Source organism: Leptidea sinapis, chromosome 36 (assembly GCF_905404315.1).
Source record: "Leptidea sinapis chromosome 36, ilLepSina1.1, whole genome shotgun sequence".
NCBI lineage: Eukaryota > Metazoa > Arthropoda > Insecta > Lepidoptera > Pieridae > Leptidea > Leptidea sinapis.
Window position 1 is genome coordinate 4694227 of NC_066300.1, and position 20239 is coordinate 4714465.

Genomic DNA, 20239 nt, shown 5'->3' on the forward strand with positions numbered 1-20239 from the left:
TGGTGAGGAACTTTACGACGGCGCGATGTTCAATTTTCTCCATAGTGGCTAGTTTGTTCCCGATTTACTTGTTCACTCGTTTGTAACTCGAAAGCTAATGACCCAATTAGGCTAGAAATTGGCATATATAGTAATTATGAGTTACTCAAGTAGCGGCTACCTGGAGGAGCGACCTCACCCCCGCCAACCCCGCCATTCCGCGAACTTTTTGACCGCCCCTCGTACATCGCCCCACAAAAGTCTTACTAACTCGACTTAGCCGAGTAGTAGGCGTTATAAAATTATGTCTGTTCCTGGTGTTAACATTATTGTTATGACAATTTCTACTAAATTCATTTATGTGCCTAGGAACATACATTACATTGTCAAGAATATATAGAGAAGCAACAGTCAAGATGTTAATTTCTTTAAATTTTGTCCTCAATCATTCTTTAGGACCTAGGTTAACTACTTAACATTTTATCTCTTAAAGTGAGGTGCGTAATTGCGATTACGCTAAAAATTTTAGGTTCAACCAATGAATCCTGAGCGATACTGATTGTAATAGGCAGGGCACAGCCATCACTACCAGGTTAGGGTTACGTTCGTCTCGTTACTTTTTCTTAAAAACAGTTCAGCAACCCATCAGAACCGGATTGCAATACTGAATTACCGCACTTACATATATATATATAACGTCTACTGCTCTTAGAGCTATTACGCACTGTCGACTTGTCGTCGGCGACTCGGTCGCTGGCGACTGTGACTTTCTACAGTTTAAATAGGTGTTTACGCACTTGGTCGTCGGTCGTTCAAGCGACTGGGCGATTCGCCGCGACGTGGCGACGCACAAGCGACTGCCGGTCGCCGGCGACCAATAGGAGCACTGCTTGAAATGGAAGGATTCACACTGCGAGCAACTGTCGTAACGACCGGACGTCGCGCACAAAAATGGCTCAGGCTTTCGATACCGAGAAATTTATAAAAGAAATACAATCCCGAAAAGCTATTTGGGACTAACTAAGTGACGAATATTCTAATCGGGATTTGAAGGAAAAACAGTGGGAAGAAATAGTGGAGTTATTTGGAGGTGAAGGATTAGCAGAAGAAGAAAAGGGATTTACGAGGGTATTTTCTCACATCTTCATAAAATATTTTAAACATTCCTTTTGATCTCCGTTCTTGTAAAAAAGGATGTACCCAATACTCTCTTGATTTTCTTTTATTTATCTTTCTCTTGATTAGTAGCGCTACTATAAGCTTCTTCGACGTCCATTCTGCACGAATGTACTTGGAATACTGTCGCTCAGCTTGGTCTCCTGGGCTTAGTTGCCTATGTTTTGCTCGCCGAGCGACCGAGTCGCCGGCGATAAGTCGACAGTGCGTAATAGCTCTTATAAACTCCACGCGATTCACGTTGATGTCTGACATTTCACAAGCGCGCGTTTTTCAGAGCCATTTTGTTGAATCGACTGACGTGGATGGCTTCAGAGTGCAGTTATCCCGATACGACTAACGGCCGTTCCCTATACACTTTCTACAGATAGAGATAAATAAATAACCTTCTACTGTCAGTAATTAGCTGTCAATAATCGGAATCTTATCGCCTTATATTGGGACGAGTGAATTGAAATTTCCATACAAGCTTCTATCGCTGGTAAGCTATACGTCGTCCCATTGACAGCCAGCGTGTACGGATGAGATGAGTTACCGTCGATAAGATTATTGGGACAGAAAAGTCAACGATAGTTACGATTTTTATCTCAAGTAAGAGATAGACTGAATATTGGGACATTCAGGCTAGTGGAGACTCCGAACTCAATGGTTGATGTTTTATTTTTTCATCAGATGAGCCAGATTTGCCCCTCCTAATATAAAAAAAAGACACGGACCGCAATACCACAGTATTATGTATCAAAAAAAGTCGTCCGACGAAACCGTGTAGAATATTAACATTGTAAAATTTGTCATTGCGAAATGCCTTTTTGTATTCATTATTATGAAGAAAGTCAATAATTGACTAAATGATGATATTCAGTTTAAGTAAATTACAAAAAAAAATATGTGACAGCCCTAAGTGCTTGCGGAGTACGCTTTTCGTGAAGTATCAGGAGGTCTACTCGCAAAATCGACAACGATACATTCGGAACGATACGATAATACTCCGAATATATCGCAACTATCCTACTCTAACAAATGTTCGAATTCCTTATCGTTTATCGTTACTATAGACGAATATTTTGATTTTTTTACAATGATAGTATGAATGAAATAAGTTCAAACCTAAACATTATCTGTGCTATGTCGCTGTTAAGTGTCAAAATTCAAAACATAGTTTAGGCGCTAAGGACCATGCCAGACTCTGCACCACCAATTTGGTATGATTAAAACACATAGTGTAAATGTTAAAAAAATATGTAATGAATATAATATGACCATTTAAAATTGAATAAATAATACAAAACTTGCGGATAATATAATGTAAAAACAAAAATAACTCGTCGACTTCCTATTTCTCAGGCGGCCATTTGTATTATTTCTACGCATAAACGATCAACAAAATGACTTAAATGACTTAGTAGTAAAAAAATCTTGTTGAATAGTAAATCACATATAATTATTTCAATAATATTTATTAAGTATGTATATTGTATGGCATATATATCTATACAACTTGAAACGATAATAGCATCGACAGCCTAGAAGGTGTCGTTGAGATTATCGTAAGAGTGACGTTTGGTTATTTGTGAAATTCGAATATTCGTCTCTGACATTTTCAACTAAGAGTAGGGTTGAGACCGATAATATCGAATAATGTTTCGTTCGTTCAATCATCGGTTCGACATTGATTACGATGTAACTAAGAGTAGGATTCGACACGACTAATGCCACGATTTAGCGAATATCGATTTTAGGAGTAGACTCCCAGAGGCGAGCGACGACCCACTGTTAGCTTTCTGTACACTGTGACAATACTTTATTATGGCTTGCATATTTCAGCTGCCGAAGCGTTGTCGATGCAGCGTCCACTGGTCAGATGCCGTCCACTGCACGCAGCCACCCTGGAGTCCAGGAACAAGGCCAAAAAGTGCGCAGAATTTCTACAGCCCTACAGGTAATATATTCGTTAAAATGTCAATAAATTTACTTGAACATATTTGACATTGTATACCAGAAACAAAACCTTGAGAGTAAAATCGTTTATCGGTTGTAAAGATCGATTTTGTAAATAAAGACACAAGAAATGATGAGCTTGAAGCCAAGAGCGTTGATCCCCGAGAGAAGAAGTCCTTGTACAGACAGGAATATGTGACATTCCAACTTTTTATTTGGATTGTTTATTGACTTAGAGGATAATACGTGTGTTTGGAGTTCCGTACGTTCTACTTTGCGATCTACTACAATAGTAAAATAACAGTAGACAAAATCACAAACCAAGACGTATCATTTCGACGGCTTCAATCCGTTTGCAAACAAAGACCTAATCCGCCGAGAATGGAATCGGTTCAGTGTCTCATTGTGAATGGTCGTATCACGATACACTTGGGTTATGTTGATTATATTATCAATCATAATGTGACTGTTCATCGAACTTATTCAAAAAAAGGATTGGGTGGTTTTATGTAACCACGGTAAAAGTGAAACTTTTTTTCACATTATAGACATTTAACTAAAAATTTTTGGAATAAATTCAATTAAGGGTATAAAAATCCCTTATCAATTATCAATCTTAATTTTATACTTCGAAAATTGGAATGATAATGGGAAATAATAAAAGTAGACTAAGTCTCCAACTAATATTCTTATTGAACTCTGTGTCTTAGCCCTGGTTAAAAATATTGATTCAAAAGTATTACATTAAAGACTGACAAAAACAAACAAAACAGCGTGGAGCACTGGCACAAATGAGTAATAGTGTATACACTACACGGTCAGCTGCTGCGAACTAAAGGTACCGCCCGACCGTCACGCGACATGCAACACACAGACGAAAAAGTTTGAGACGATGTAATGAAAGTTTCACTTTACAATATTTGAATTCATGTTCAAATAATATTTATTCTGTAAGTAGGCCATTTAAATTTTTACATGTCCTAAATTAAGATGATAACTTAATTAATTAATTTTAAAAATATTTTCAATTCGAATTACATCGAAGTTGAGCAACTTCGATCCCAAGGCTGTTTGACATCCAAATAATCAAATATTTTGTAATACCCTTTCTAACAGATGATTTTCTTGAAGATATTATTAAATTTACATATTGATTGAAGTTTATTTATAGTAAGATCCTGTAGATGAAGCCACAACCTGAGAGTTGAAAAAAGCATACAAGATTTTATAACGATACGATACTCGAACGGTTAGCTCAGTTGGTTAGAGCACCGGCACGGAACGCCGGAGGTCGTGCGTTCGAGCCCCGCATCGTTCATAAAATTTAGTTTTTCAAATTTTATTTGTGCATTTATCCTAGAAGTGAGGGTTATCACTTTAAAAACATAACAAATTGTTTAAGTTTATTGATAGTAAACACTAGTCGATAAACGAGCTACTATTTTGTGGAGACATGTTTGATGCGGTTGTAATGTATGTTTTTTTCTTGTATTTATTTTGTAAATGTCACTTTCTTTGGTGAAACTAGCGATGATTTTAGGAACAAAGATTTTCATGTATTTGTATTGGGAACTTCATAATCTATCACCCGTTTGAAAAGCTATGCTTCAAACAATAAGATAAACTCGACGGACCTCACTTTCAAAGTCGAAGTTATATAAGATTTATTGAATTAGACTTAAATTAATCGCCTTTGAATCGTTACTATAAATATTTATATTAAATTACTGAAAATACCATATTATTATTCGGAAAAAGTAGAGCTCGCGAGAAGAACATTCAAGAAACTCAATGGCCACTCTTTTCTCTAATATAAACAGCAAATTAATTTGTAAGGTGCTGCATCAAATAATATAAAAAATTTCAAAAATTAATAAGTTATCGTAAATTGGATGAATCAACCTTTAGAGCTTGAATTCATTGTGATATGTGTGCAGGATACTTCGTCATCAAAATCGTTCAAATCAGATTATTCTAGAATAAACACGCTTCATTTCCAAAGTGTGGAATGATTATGGGCAGATGATACCGTTTAACATGATTGGGGTAAACTACACGTCTTATTGTTAAAGAAAAATAATAGTTTAAAAAAACTAAAAAACACGCTTTATATAAAATTCTACTAAAAATAGAAAATAAATTTTAATACTTAAATTTAAATTGAAAATAGTGTAAAAACATATATTTCATTATAAAAAAAAGCGTGCAAAAAAAAACTATTAACTACAAAAAATCATATTTATTTTTAGTTAAATTTTCTATAAAAGCGTATTTTTAAAACTATTAAGTACTTTAACATCAATTCCTGCCTTATCGATTATAGATAAAAATTATATAAATTGACAAAAATCTTAGTTTGCAAATTGATTAATGGAATAATCTTATCAAATTAGTGTATTGTCATCGGTCCTCGAAATGAAATGAAATGTGAAGGTAATATAATGCGTATAAAAAAGGGATACAAAATAAAACCATCTCAACTATTACCATCGAGTCCTCGAAGTTCGCCCATATTAATTAAATTGGGAAAAATTCAGATTTTGATGTTTAGTTGTGTATTACAAAAAAAAAAAAACTTTTTAATGAACGAGCTTTAGACCTGTCAGTCTCTTGTGTGTAGATCTCTCAGACCTAATTCTATTAATGATCTGATATATGGTATGTTCCGATATGCACTGCGAGCACGGCACAGTGCTATCACTGTAGAAAAATTCGTTCCGTTATGGACTGGCAGTTTACTGCCGCAGTACTCTAGGGAAATATATGACGTCATAAATCGCCGCCATATTCTACTGTGAGCACTGGCGTTTTCGTGGTAAGGTGCTCGCAGTACTTTGATCACGTGATCAGTCAAAACCACTCGAGTGCCTTACGTTTTATAAACAATACCTACAGTTTAATCCCAAATATTTATAATTTGACAGTACTCCAACAGCAGTTTTTTTAATGAACTAGAAAACTTTAATACACTCATTTGAATGTCGCGTCAAAAAATGCGGCTGACAGTATACGGGATTGCGTTCCGTTTTAAATAGTAACCTGTGTAACTGGCTATAAAGGAACGGCTTCACAGTAAAATAAATTGACGTCACACTGTACAGTGGTCGTAGTGCATATCGGAACATATCCTAAATAAATTTTGGCTTTAGATCAGTTAAAGCAAGTGTCACCTTTAAGTGTTTTTAACCTACTCAGTACCACCAAGGTAGATAGGAAAATATAAAAGAAATCAAAAATGAAGCATGTAGTAATTAGTACATTATAGATATATTTTTTTCAATGGTTTAATTTTTTTGTTATTTTATTTATTTTATAACAAATTCACGTTTATCATATTTAACTATTTTGCGCACTTGTTGATTGTACTAAAAGATACTACTACTTATACTTATAGACGAGACGAGCAGGACGTTCAGCTGATGGTAATTGATACGCCCTGTAATCCAATACAGTGCCGCTCAGTATTCGTGAAAAACCCAAAAACTCTGAACGGCACTACAATTGCGCTCGTCACCTTGATACATAAAATGTTAAGTCTCATTTGTCCAGTAATTTCAATAGCGACGGCGCCCTTCAGATCGAAACACAATAAAGGTACGGACAGTCGTGCTCAAAAAAAACGTGCTTTTAAGAATGCTTAAAGTTAGCATGCTCATGCAACTGTTCACATTTGCCAGCAATAAGCATGCTTTTGCTTAACCTTTCCGCATCAGCCGTGCCCGCTGGCACTGGTAATTCAAAAAACAATGAGAGCGGCTGTGCCGCGGGGCACTCTTTTACCTCATCCAGTTTTCACCCTTATTAGGTGTACAAGATGGTTTATTTGCCTACGCAGTTATGAACGAGTGAATTCCCAAACATATTTCGATCCGTTACGATTCAAGGCCACCAATATTCGACGTCATAGCTTTACGGACAAAGCACTTATGTGTCCACTTGTTCCCGGCCGGCGCAGCGAGCGGTCGTTATCAAGACTTTACACGAAGATCGTTCTTTGTGGAGATTTAAGCTTAATTTTATAATTAACATATACTATTCATTACAAAAACATAAAAGGAAATAAATAAAACAAGTAATTAACAATAATAACAATATTTATTTTAAAATATACCTATTTTTACACTTTTTTTCGAATGAAAAGTCTTTGTGAAATAAAAAAGAAAGACAATATGAATAATTTATACATGGTCTTATAGCTTGTTTCAATAGCTTTCAGTGACAGTCACTCAAATCACCCTAGTTATAAGCATTTTATAACTACACGTAAAATAATACACACGGGGAAAATGCCGCGAAAATTCCGGAAGCTTGCCGATCTATAGTGTACAGCGAGATCCGGAGCGCGCTGATGCGGAAAGGTTAAGCATACTCATTAATAAGCATTTCGTGCAATATTATTTTTATACTAGCTGACCCGGCAAACGTTGTTTTGCCATATAAAGTATAATTCACGCGATAGTTTTATAAGTAATAAAATATTGCCTATATTATAGCCTGTACATCATTTTGTTCTATTGTCAATAGTTTTTGCAGCGCACGCAAAAATAGGTTTTAGATTTTAGACCTTGTGTTACAAAACAGTAATTTTATTACGGATCCCTAATTTTGAAAAAAAAAGTCATAGCCTATAGCCTTCCTCGATAAATGGACTACCCAACACTGAAAGAATCATTCAAATCGGACCAGTAGTACCAGAGATTAGCGCGTTCAAACAAACAAACAAACACTGCAGCTTTATAATATTAGTATAGATAAAGGAGAATGCGTGTTCCACAGACATTCGTAACTTCGATAATGTGACACAAACAGCAAAGTTTTTTCTTCTCCCCAACGCGACATATTGAGGGTTAAATTTCGTTTTTATTATAATTTGACGCAAAAACAGTCGACCACCGCAGATCGAGATCAAATCGATAATAGCATGCTAATAAGCAAACCTGTTCAGACACGCTCAGAGCACGCCCCCTTCTACCCGCGCCTCAGGTAGCATGCTCGAAAATCAAACGTCAGTTGATTTTTAAGCACGCTCTAAATAAGTATGCTCATTACAGTACACACGTGCTACTAATGAGAACGTGCTACTAATGAGCACATGCTCAATAAAAGCATGCTTTCGTGCTAGTAATGAGCACCTTAAGGTACGGACAGACGTGCTCAAAAAAAGCGTGCTTGTTAGTATGCTTAAAGTTAGCATGCTCATGCAACTGTTCACATTTGCCAGCAATAAGCATGCTTGCTTAAGCATACTCATAAATAAGCATGCTCAAAGCAAACGTACCGGACAGACGTGCTGCTATTTGGCACCAGGCTCTTGGGACAAAATGGATGTACAAAGATATAGTGACAGTGATATCCATACAAAACTCAATAAAATAATCATAGTCGCCCGCCGCGGATCGAGATCAAATCGATAATAGCATGCTAATAAGCAAACCTGTTCAGACACGCTCGGAGCACGTCCCCTTTTACCCGCGCCTCAGGTAGCGTGCTCGAAAATCAAACGTCGGTTGATTTTTAAGCACGCTCTAAGTAAGTATGCTCATTACAGTACACACGTGCTACTAATGAGCACATGCTCAATAAAAGCATGCTTTCGTGCTAGTACTGAGCACGTCTGGTACGGAACCTTAATGCTTACACATTACTCATGCAGAGATAGGCGCCGTTGTGGCACCCATTATCTAGCCGGCATCCTGTGCAGGTAAGGAAGCCTCCCACTGGTACATAAGGCGGTGAGGCCACGCCTTCACGCTTCAGTTTCTTTTGAATGTGTGCTCTTAAATGTTTGTTTATGTTATTTCGTTGTGGTTACAGACAGCGGCCGGAGACTTGCACGGCGTTAGCACGTCGGTTGGTATCCGGAGCGCTGGGCGTGCGATTGAGCACCGCGCGACAGGAACGGGCCGAGGAGAGGAGACTCATCTCGCTGGCCAGAGGTAACTTGTGTGACACAGACGAGGCTTTTTGTTATTATTTTCATAAATAAGCAAAAAACCTCGTCCCCGAAAGGGACAAGACTAGCAGTACGTTCAGCTGATGGTAATACGCCATGCCGGTTACAATGCAGTGCCGCTCGGGATTCTTGAAAAATCCAAAAATTCTGTGCGGCACTACGATTGCGCTCGTCACCTTGAGACAAGATGTTAAGTCTCATTTGTCCAGTAATTTCACTAGTTACGGCGCCCTTCAGACCGAAACATAGTAATGTTTACACATTAATGCTTCACGGCAGAAATAGGCGCCGATGTGGTACCCATAATCTATCCGGCAACCTGTGCAAAGGAGCCTCCCACTGGTAAAGAAGGCTTTGCAGACACTACGATATAGAATGAAAGAAAAATGTTTATTTTGAAACTTATAGTAGGTACAGATAAATACAAAAGACTTAAATAACTTAAAAACTGAAATTTATACTATTCGTTACAAAAATGGTCCCAACTCAGCATGTTTGCTGGTTTGAAAACCAACGCTGGTCTACCGTTGGATCTTAACCAAAATTTATTGTATAATCAGATCCCACTCAGAATGGAATGGACCCACAACAATAAATCTAATTGAAAGCCTAATCCAGGGGTGCTCAAGCTTGAACTGCTTTTTTTTATGTAATAGGAGGACAAACGAGCGTACGGGTCACCTGGTATTAAGTGATCACCGCCGCCCACATTCTCTTGCAACACCAGAGGAATCACAAGAGCGTTGCCGGCCTTTAAGGAAGATGTACGCGCTTTTCTTGAAGGTACCCATGTCGTATCGTCCCGGAAACACCGCACAAGGAAGCTCATTCCACAGCTTCGTAGTACGTGGAAGAAAGCTCCTTGAAAACCGCACTGTGGAGGACCGCCACACATCCAGATGGTGAGGATGATATCGTAACTTGTGGCGTGTCGTGCGAAGGTGAAATTCGGCGGCAGGAATCAGGTTGAACAGCTCTTCGGAACACTCCCCGTGATAAATGCGGTAGAAGACACACAATGAAGCGACGTCTCTACGCAACGCTAAGTGATCCAGCCGTTCACAGAGCGCTAGGTCCCCGACAATTCGAGCTGCTCTGCGTTGCACGCGGTCAAATAGATCGAGCTGATACTGGGGTGCGCCAGACCAGAGATGACAGCAATACTCCATGTGAGGCCGGACCTGCGCTTTGTAGAGCGCTAGAATGTGGGCCGGCTTGAAGTATTGCCGTCCTCTATTTGTGACGCCCAGTTTCTTCGAAGCCAATTTGGCTTTGCCCTCCAGTTGGCCACAGAATTGGCAATCGCTCGAGATTTCGAGACCCAGTATTCCGATACTAGGCGAGGCTTTAAGGGAAGTGTTCTCGAAGAGCGGTGATTGTCGTCTAGGTAGAGTGTCACGATGACATAGATATTAGTTTTGCGCAAAATATGCATATTTTAGTCAATGTAAGTGTAGGTTTGCTCTTAAATGTTAATGAAAAATCTCATAATTATTATTCAAAATTGCGAGTTTATTGGTTCTTACAAAACAAACGCGTTCTAAAGTTCTAAGTTCAACTAAATAGTGACTTTGGATGTTGAAGCGTGACACTGCATGTCCTGAGCATACTTTTCATAAGATGGTACGTAATTACCGATTTCAGTTTATTATACCGGATTTTTTTCTCAAGATCTACTCAAAAAGCACTCGCGATCGACCGTTTGAGCACCCCTGGCCTAATCTATCTATCAATCATATATGTTTTTTTTTTATCAAGAGACTCACTCGGTTGTAAGTGATACGCCTCACCCAATACAAAGAAGCTCTGGATTCTTCATTGAACCCACAACCATGGTGTTAAGTCTCGTTACGACCAAAAATAATACCTGCTGAGTATCTTACGCCCGTTCTTCTCAGGTCTGAGACATATTAATTCGAATGGATAGTTTTTGACGTTCAATAAGTGATATTGAATACTGATATTCGAATTTAGTTTTATTATAATTTCTATAATTCTACGTTCACCATGTTCGTCGGGTATAAATTTCTAATTTCTAATTTAATCGTTTAGAAATCGCCCCATAAAGTTCTCTATAAAACTCGAACAAAATGAGCATGAAAACCACGTAATGAATATCACATTAGCCGAATTAAGACATGTGTTCTTTTTAAAATAAATAGATATTTATTTATTTGTGGTAGAGGGTGACTGACCAACGAGCATCATACGTGCGACTTGCTGATAATTGATAACCACCACCTGGATTGACGCAACAATCAAAGAATCACACAAGAGTTGCTGTCGTTTTAGAAAGGTGTACGCGCTTTTGGCAATTCGCAAGTTTTGACATCGGTGGTTGTAAAAGCAATTAATGATTCCAAAAGGGTTTTATAAGCCTACTTGAAAAAAACTATTTGACTTTGTAAAAATGTTAAATCCAGTAACAATACTACACGTCAATAAGTTTTGTATATGTATTTGTACTAAATACTAAGTAACATTGCGTGTTTGTCCGTTTCAGAGAAGAAACGTCAAGCGGCGCTTCACAAGGAGGCGGCTTGGGACGGCTCACTCGCCAACCACTCGCTCACCGACACTTGACATCACCTGACGGTATTACACCTTCACCTGTACACAACATCATCATTTTAACTGGAGACGTTCACTGCTGGACAAAGGCCTCTTCCAAAGATCGCCATGACGATCGGTCCTGCGCTGCCCTCATCCAACCTTCTTCGGCGATCTTGTAAAGCCTGCACAACGAATTTTAACCATACGGTTTATTCCGCAGAATAGTGTGAATGAAAAAAAAAATTTCATTAAATTGCACGCACATCACGGAAATGAGACGCGAAAAAGTTTTTTTTTTGTGTATGTTAGAAACTGACATAAAAGCGCGATTTTATTCGCAGTGCGGGCAAGGCATGGTCTTTTTTTTTATGGAATAGGAGGACAAACGAGCGTACGGGTCTCCTGTTGTTAAATGATCACCGCCGCCCACATTCTCTTGCAACACCAGAGGAATCACAGGAGCGTTGCAGGCCTTTAAGGAAGGTGTACGCGCTTTTTTTGAAGGTACCCATGTCGTATCGTCCCGGAAACACCGCACAAGGAAGCTCATTCCACAGCTTTGTAGTACGAGGAAGAAAACTCCTTGAAAACCGCATTGTGGAGGACCGCCATACATCCAGATGGTGGGGATGATATCCTAACTTGTGGCGTGTCGTGCGAAGGTGGAATTCGGCGGCAGGAATCAGGTTAAACAGTTCTTCGGAACACTCCCCGTGATAAATGCGGTAGAAGACACACAATGAAGCGACGTCTCTACGCAACGCGTACGCACGCACGCCGTTCACAGAGCACCACTTTTACCGCATTTATCACGAAGAGTGTTCCAAAGAACTGTTTCACCTGATTCCTGCCGCTGAATTCTATCATCGCACGACGTGCCAAAAATTAGGATCTCCTCCCCACCATCTGGATGTGTGGCGTTCCTCTACTGTGCGGTCCGGGACGATACCACATGGGTACCTTCAAAAAAAGCGCGTACACCTTTCTTAAAGGCCGGCAACGTTCATGTGATTCCTTTGGTGTCCCAACACAGGCGATAAGCTTAACGGGAAACACCTGCCCCAAGTTTTTAACTACTCTTTGTTAAAGAAATAAACAATTTTATTGTAATAACAATATATTAAATTTATTACTTATAATAAAGTGATAAAGATCATTTAAGAGAACGTGGGCGGCGGTGATCACTTAACATCAGGTGACCCATACGCTACTGTTGCCACTTACGAGTATGTGTAAGTCATTACATATTACATCACCAACTGCCAAAAATTGCCCCGATCTGAATGTTAGAATGACTTGTCTCCTCTAACATTGCGACCATAATCAGATCTGTATGTATCCTTTGCCCAAACCAGCCGTAACATTTCTCCCACATGAATAGTATCCCTATAGGTGGAAGTTTACTTTAGTTCCGATGGGAATGCCGATTTTAAACCCTTTTTTGAAATAAAAAAATTGAATGGGATACCTTTTGGCGTGGAACGCAACGAATTTCTACATATTTTGTTCTTTTTTTTATTGAACAGGAGGACAATCGTGCATACATAAAGGTCACCTGATGGTATATGATTACCGCGGCTCATATTCTCAATACCCGAGAAATCACAATAGAGTTGTTGACCTTAGATAATTTATACGTCTAGATAGAGCAGCTTGCTGCTAGAGAACCGATGAAAATATGCCTGGCTTATTACTTTAGTGTGCGTGACAAGCTACGTCTTATACTCGCGATTTGTATGACATTCTGTGTTAGTGTGCGTGCATTGCTCATAATAATGGTTAATTCCAAACTCAATTTTGTTTTCACAGCTTTCATAGTATATCTAGACGTATAAATGATCAAAGTTGCCGAACTTAGTGTTAAATAATCGTACATATGCATTGGATAGCCTTTCCACATAGGGTAAGTGACGGGCGAGGACCGAACCGGGGACATCGTGGTGAGAGGTTCGGTTCTACTTATCGCACCGCTGACGCTTCAAAACATTATAAGCCCAGCCTATAGATAAAATAATGTAATAGCAATTACAGCAGTACCTATAGTAAAAAAAGAATACTATCAAATAAAACACTTTGTAAAGAATAATTCTATACAAAACATTTCTTTACGTTTATTTTTAAAGAAAAACTTTTTACCTACTCCGACATTTCATTGTCTTTGCAGGCTTTGTCTTTTCATGGAAACCATTACAGAAAATAGGTACTAATAATATGAGTTTTCGCCAACAACGTCGCTTTTCGATTGACTTAAAGAGTTTGTCATTAGTTTAGTACAGATTTTAATTGCACACAGTTCTGCCATATATGTGTAATGTGTAGTAAATAAAAGTCTCAACTCGGTCACAAGACGGAGCAACGATGGGGTGCGCAATAAAGGAGAGCGCCGTCTGCGTTCGTACCGATTCATTCCATTGCAAGTCGGTACTCGTATTTATTTGTGTCACTACACAACTTTGCTCACCTCATGTGCTATATATGGCTGTGCCTCAACAACCTCAACTCTAGTTCATACCAATATCCCACGAGACAGCGTTGAAGTAGGATAGCGGCAGAACAAAGTGAGTTGACTCACTATTTGTATTTCTCATACGTGTGGTACCGATGTGTGTTGTTGCACATTTTTTTATATAAGAGGAGGCAAACATAATTAATAATCGCGTAGGAGAAGTAATGATGAGCGATGCCACTTTATATTATATTCTTTGTTGCCTAGGCTTATTATACTTACAGTGCTCCCAAATTAATAATGCGAATACAGATCTTCGCCACTTTTCGGCAACGGTCGTATTTCCCGACCGTCGGGAGACGATATCTATATAGAGTTGTAAAATGCATTACTTTTGCATAATTTAGTAGAATTATATTACAATAATAATAACGAGAGGGGTGTGTAATAGGAGCTCTATATAATTCCACATAGACTGAACACGTGCAGTCGGCACCAATACTTAAAGACGACTGACTGACCGGCTACCACAGCCGACCGCCCGATTTGTTTTCGTATTGTGAACACATGATTTGACTCCTATTTCTTTCGCACAGGGTGCAAAATGCAAGTGCATTGTTTAGGGCTCTTACGATTGAATGATTCGGGTGTTTCCGGGAATACGCCCATTAGCGAAGATCTGTATGCGCATTATTAATTTCGGCCAAAAGAAGAAAAAAAAAAAAATAATTTCGGAGCACTGTATTTACTTACTCCTGCGGTGTAGCGACTCAAAGTGGCACTTGGCTTCTGGCACGACAGTGCTCCACTTATACAAATAAAAGTCCGAACGCTCTTACCACTGGAGCCATTTTTTCGAGTACGCATAGGTCGTAAATCTTGGTATGTCCTGTTCAACTCTTAGATCCTGGCTCCATCTGCAGGACATCTGCATCTACTTTACAGTAAGTTGATAACCTGCTCAACCCCAATAATTGCATATTAGGAAATTGACTTGAGATGTCGCTCTTTCAAATCTAAACAATTTCTTATATTAACGCGGGTTCGAGTTCCGCATCGTTCATAATTTTTGGTTATAAATTTAATTTGTGTGATCCATCCCAGAAGTGAGGGTGATCACTTTAAAATAACAAATTGTTTTGCCTTCTACTAGTCCCTAGCATGCGTTTCGCATTCCAAAATCCTCTCCCATGCTTTCTACCTGACCGAGCCAGCGATGACGATGGAACTTAACTTCTCCAATAATGTTGGGCTCAACCATCATGAGGTCTTCTGAAATCTCGGCATTTTTGCGCACTATCACTTCCCCATTTTCAGATAGGGTGGGTCCCAAGATCTTGCGTATGATCTTCCGTTATGTACAAGTAGTTTGGTCTCCTCGTTTTGTGTAAGTGTCCAGGCTTCACAAATCCAATATTAAGGTATGGTTGTGAAACCTAGGCTTATTATAACGATAACAATTATTCAAATAATTATATTATTATAACTAAATATCAATTGGTCTTTTAATAAATTACATATATATTACATAAAATTTTTTATTGTTTGAAGTGTTTTCCCTCAATTCTGATAGTACGATATTAAATTTATATGTCATTCTTGTATAAACTATAAAGGCGATTAGACGCGATTCAAACCTGTATCTCCAGTATTGAGTGCGTTTTTTGAATGCTGCAATTATGGCTTCATAAGAAAAAATGAATATTGGTACAATTCAATAATTAATAAATCACAACTATGGTGGACAAATTTTCATTTCGATGTTGGTCTTATTAGAAACATGTAATTTCCAGGTTTGACAAAGCCCTGGATCCGTTCGATGACGTCACCCAGCAACGATTTCGCTCTCAAACAACAAATAGTATAATATTTAGCGTAATGTAGATGAAGCAATATAAAACTCTCGGACACAATTTGTTCTTACCTTTTATGACAGACTTTAGTGGCAGAAAAAGTCGTGGCGGCTCTACTGAACATAACGTTGCATCATATTAACTTATATTAAATATTATTGTTAAGGTTTAAGTTAAATTTAACGTTTACAGTAACATCCATGTTTACAGTACATGATACTAATAAGTTGAACCATCGTATTCCTTGACTTTAACTATTAAAGTTAAAAACAATTCAATATTGAATATTTATCTGAAACTTCTGACAGGTTGCTAGTTAGCTATTTAACATTAACAATAGATTTAATCGGCGAAGATTGGACGGTTAGCAGCTAGAGCTATGACGTCATTTAAAAGGTGTCAAATGCTGCAACACATTTTTGCTTCACCAGCACTTTAACATGTTTGATATTGCTTAAGTAATTTGGTGCAGCCCAGCCTTAATATTTCAATTTGAGTTCTAGAGTATTCGCAAATGTCCGATTGAAGTTTCATATTTTTTCATTGAACGAAGACATAGATATTTTTCTAATCGAATCATAGTTAAATATACCACGCTCAAGGAGTTTTGATCTGTTCTATTTTACTATTAGTTAAATGTTCTCGTGATCAACGGATGTTGATACTCGTAAGTTACTAGTATATACTTAATTTAAGATTTATATTATGGTCCCAATTAGCATTATCTACATTTTTTTTAATTTTCGGGATTTGCTGTCTATATTTTATTTTTTTGCTATGATTTACAGCCCGTTGAGACAGACGTACGGATGTTCGGACAACGGAAGCATAAAATAATGTCCAAGGGTCCTGTTAATAATTCTTTGGATGCAATTATAATATAAAACATTCTAATACTCCAGTTTTTTCCTATAATCTATGAGCTGCACTTACTAGACTCAATAATGCCATTTCTCATAAGATATGGTGACAGAGAATAATAACCTTTTTAAAGACAAAAGATTTAACATCTAGAAAATTTATGCTATAATTAATACAAATAGTCTACGCGACGACTAGAAGGATCAACAAAGTTGGGGTGCGCTATGAAGGAAAGCGGTGTCCCTCTCTTTGATTTTCTTATGCCACAACACGATTTTGCTACTTAGTGAAATATGTTATCAAATTAGTATTTTTTTACTTTTAAATAACTCTGTAAATGGTTGTGCGTCAGGATTTTCAATTGTAAAGGAGTTCACCCAATCACAGTATTTCTTACACACTAGTGTCTTCACTTAGTTATTAGCAGTTTGATTTTAATGTGGGAGATGTACGAATATATGTATAAAGTCATTTGATTTTTTATTTTGTTTACATCGACGTACTATAAACTACTATATCCCCAATCGCCTATTAAAAGGTCGTCAAAAAATTCTGCGTTTGTTTCAAGTTATTAACTTATGCATATGAGATTAAAACATTCATCCAAATTAACACCTTATTACGTGGCAGTCATGTCTATTATCTAAATGTATTGTGTACGCTCATTAGATTTTGTTCTTGATAGTTTGATTATGGTGCAAAAGAGACGGACGCGAACACGAGGCAAGAACATTTTGTTTATCAATTGAAATGTAATTAATTAGCAAAATGATTAAAAACGTCAGTTACACAATTTTTACTTTGTATTGCGTGGCGTTTTATTTAAAGCGCGGTCGAAACACAACTGAACGAAAATAGTGCCCGATAGGCGCGTAGGCAGAGTTTGCTTCAGACATTGAGAGAGTATGCTTGTTTAATGTACGTAAATGTTTGTATAGTATTCAAATACCAAATAGTTTATTAATATTATTATATGGTTAAAAGTGTGCCTCTTTTCTAGTCTACTTTAGATTATAACGGGTCTCAACTCCTTGGCGTAATTTATTTTAAGTATTTTATGATAGAAAGAAATGATTGTTGTAGAGATATGGAGAGAATAACATTAGTCTGTACCGGCAAATGTTCATTTATTTATGTATGTATACATAAATATATTTACAATAAAATTGTGTTAAAATTTATGAAGTTTTATTTTATCCCTGTTGAACTTTATTCTGTGCTCAGAAAACATGAAACGACCGCTTTCTATATATTGAATCTCTAGTTTAGGAATTTTTAGAAACTAGATTTTTTTTTTATAAATTTATTAGTTACTGCTTCATGATGCTTTTTAATCTTATCCCACAATAAATCCTGAATATTAGATTAAGAGGGATTGGTCTCCGCTGCACTACCGCACTACCTGTTACGGCTATACATTTCTGCGTTTACTCCAGTTGTTTAAAGTATTATTGGTCAATAGGCAGCAATGTAAACACTTTTTCAGTTTAAGCTGCGTATTTTGAAATTATAACCCGATTTGGATAGTGACATCAGTGGAGTAGCAGTTAGGTATTTTTAAGCCCAGACGAAAAAGAGGATTGCTATAAGTATTTCTTAAAAAATAACACACATATATATTGACACACATTTTACACAGATTATCTTGCCCCAAGTTAAGCATAAGTATAAATAATAAGCGCTTTGTGCCACAGTCGATCGAAGGCACTCACTATTTCTAGACTTACCGCTAACACCTCTCCCTCCGACTGAATTTATAGGTCAGACAGTGCCGGATTAGCCTCATAGCAAGTGTAGCAATTGCTACGGGCCCCGCGCAAAAGGGGGCCCCGCAGTCCCACTCATGTCTTTCTGAGCATAATTTTTTGAGAAAGACTTATTAAGATATTGAATTTCTTCATGTGGCAAAAACGTGAAACGTTACAACTTTTCCTACTGAGACAACCCTCGTCAGACACTTGGTAACTGACTTATTCCAGTATATAACAAGGGTTCATTGAAAGAATTTGCTACGGGTCCCGCTTAAGCTTAATCCGTTACTGGGTCAGATATACAAAATCACCACTGAGCAATCTTGGCGGAAACCGTATTGACAATCGCAGATCAGTTGGTACTGCTCCTCGGCTGTCGTCAATAAGATGTGATTTGTATTTAAATGAATTTTAACTGGAAACCTTAAAGTGTAACAGTAACTTAATTTGCTAAACATTAATTTACAGTGAGAACACCATTTAAAAGTTAAGAAACTCACATTGGACACGTTGGGGCCAAGATAAACATAAAATTTAAAGTTCAATGCTTTTATTATACAAACTGGTTGTCTTGGTTGGGAATTGGGATGGTGCAATTACAACGTGGGTGTAGCACACAGCATAAAAAGTCGTACAGAAGAAGGAGGCTATGCAACTGTGACAGATGTGTGAGATGTTATCTTTAACTTTACTTAGTTTCGCATCGGGCAATGTAACCCGTCAGCAATAAAAGCAATACCTCGAATATGACTTTAAAAGTTTGCACACTAATTAAACTCAATTAAAAGCAAGTATTATCTCATTAAGATTTAAAAAACAATCAGATTATTGCATTACAGCGATTGCATAGCAGAATAAAATACATAAAATTATCTACACCAATACTTACTACACAATAATAATAATAAATCTTCTCAATATAGTATGGATCTAAATTAAATCGTAGACAAGTTTTATATTGGCGCTTTATTTTATCATATTAAAGCAGATATTGTTACAAAATCGTTTGTTTGATGTGAACATGCCTGACCTCAGCGCGCTGTATTTGGAGCCAAAATAATTCAAACATCAATGTGATGCGGGCGGGAAATGAACTGCACCGGCATTCGCGGGAGTATATCTCAGTTTGAGTTGAATTAGGTAACTTTTTTGGCACTTGCTTATGGAAGATCAAGTCAGCACAACACAAACATTATACCTACGAAATAAGCACCTTTTTACAATCGGGGTAAGGGACAACCCTAGGTGCAGGATGTTTGGCTGAGGTCGAGTAAAAACTTTAGTTAATTATACGACGTGTATCCAAAAAGTCTGCAAACAACCCAGGGGTGTTCTGAGCTTTGGAAGGAGCTGGGCTGGTTGGAGTAGCTGGCCAACACTGAACCCAAAATGGACGTTAGTGATTTAATTGCGGAAACAGGAGGTTCTACAACAATAGGTACTTTATATTGATTAAAATTTCTATATACGAGTATACTACGAGTAAATCGATTTGGTAGTAAGGTGTCCCTCATAAGTGTATTGTCATACCATTACATTATAAAGAAAGGGTTTCATATACTATAGAAAGAGTACGTCTAATGAAAATTCTAATAACACGGCTTGGGTAGGTATATGGTTCTAATATGTTCTTTAGGTTCTAAATGAGTTGCTTGCGCCCATTTTTCTCAGGTCTGAGGCATACCTACTATTTCAAATGGGTGGTAGTTTTTGACGTCAATAAGTGATT

General features: G+C 37.6%; 1 protein-coding gene across 4 annotated transcripts in view; it reads left to right on the forward strand.

Annotated features, from left to right (window-relative positions):
- The window catches only part of LOC126975616 (uncharacterized), a 68089-nt gene extending 50153 nt beyond the window's left edge, over positions 1 to 17936 (forward strand). For all 4 annotated transcript variants that reach the window (XM_050823595.1, XM_050823599.1, XM_050823598.1 and 1 more), the window contains exons 6-9: positions 2980 to 3094; positions 8908 to 9029; positions 11550 to 11641; positions 15839 to 17936. In XM_050823595.1, the coding sequence (XP_050679552.1) occupies positions 2980 to 3094; positions 8908 to 9029; positions 11550 to 11629 (317 nt within the window). In that variant the 3' untranslated portion in view covers positions 11630 to 11641; positions 15839 to 17936. The remainder of the gene's footprint in view (positions 1 to 2979; positions 3095 to 8907; positions 9030 to 11549; positions 11642 to 15838) is intronic.
- The last annotated feature ends 2303 nt before the right edge of the window (positions 17937 to 20239 follow it).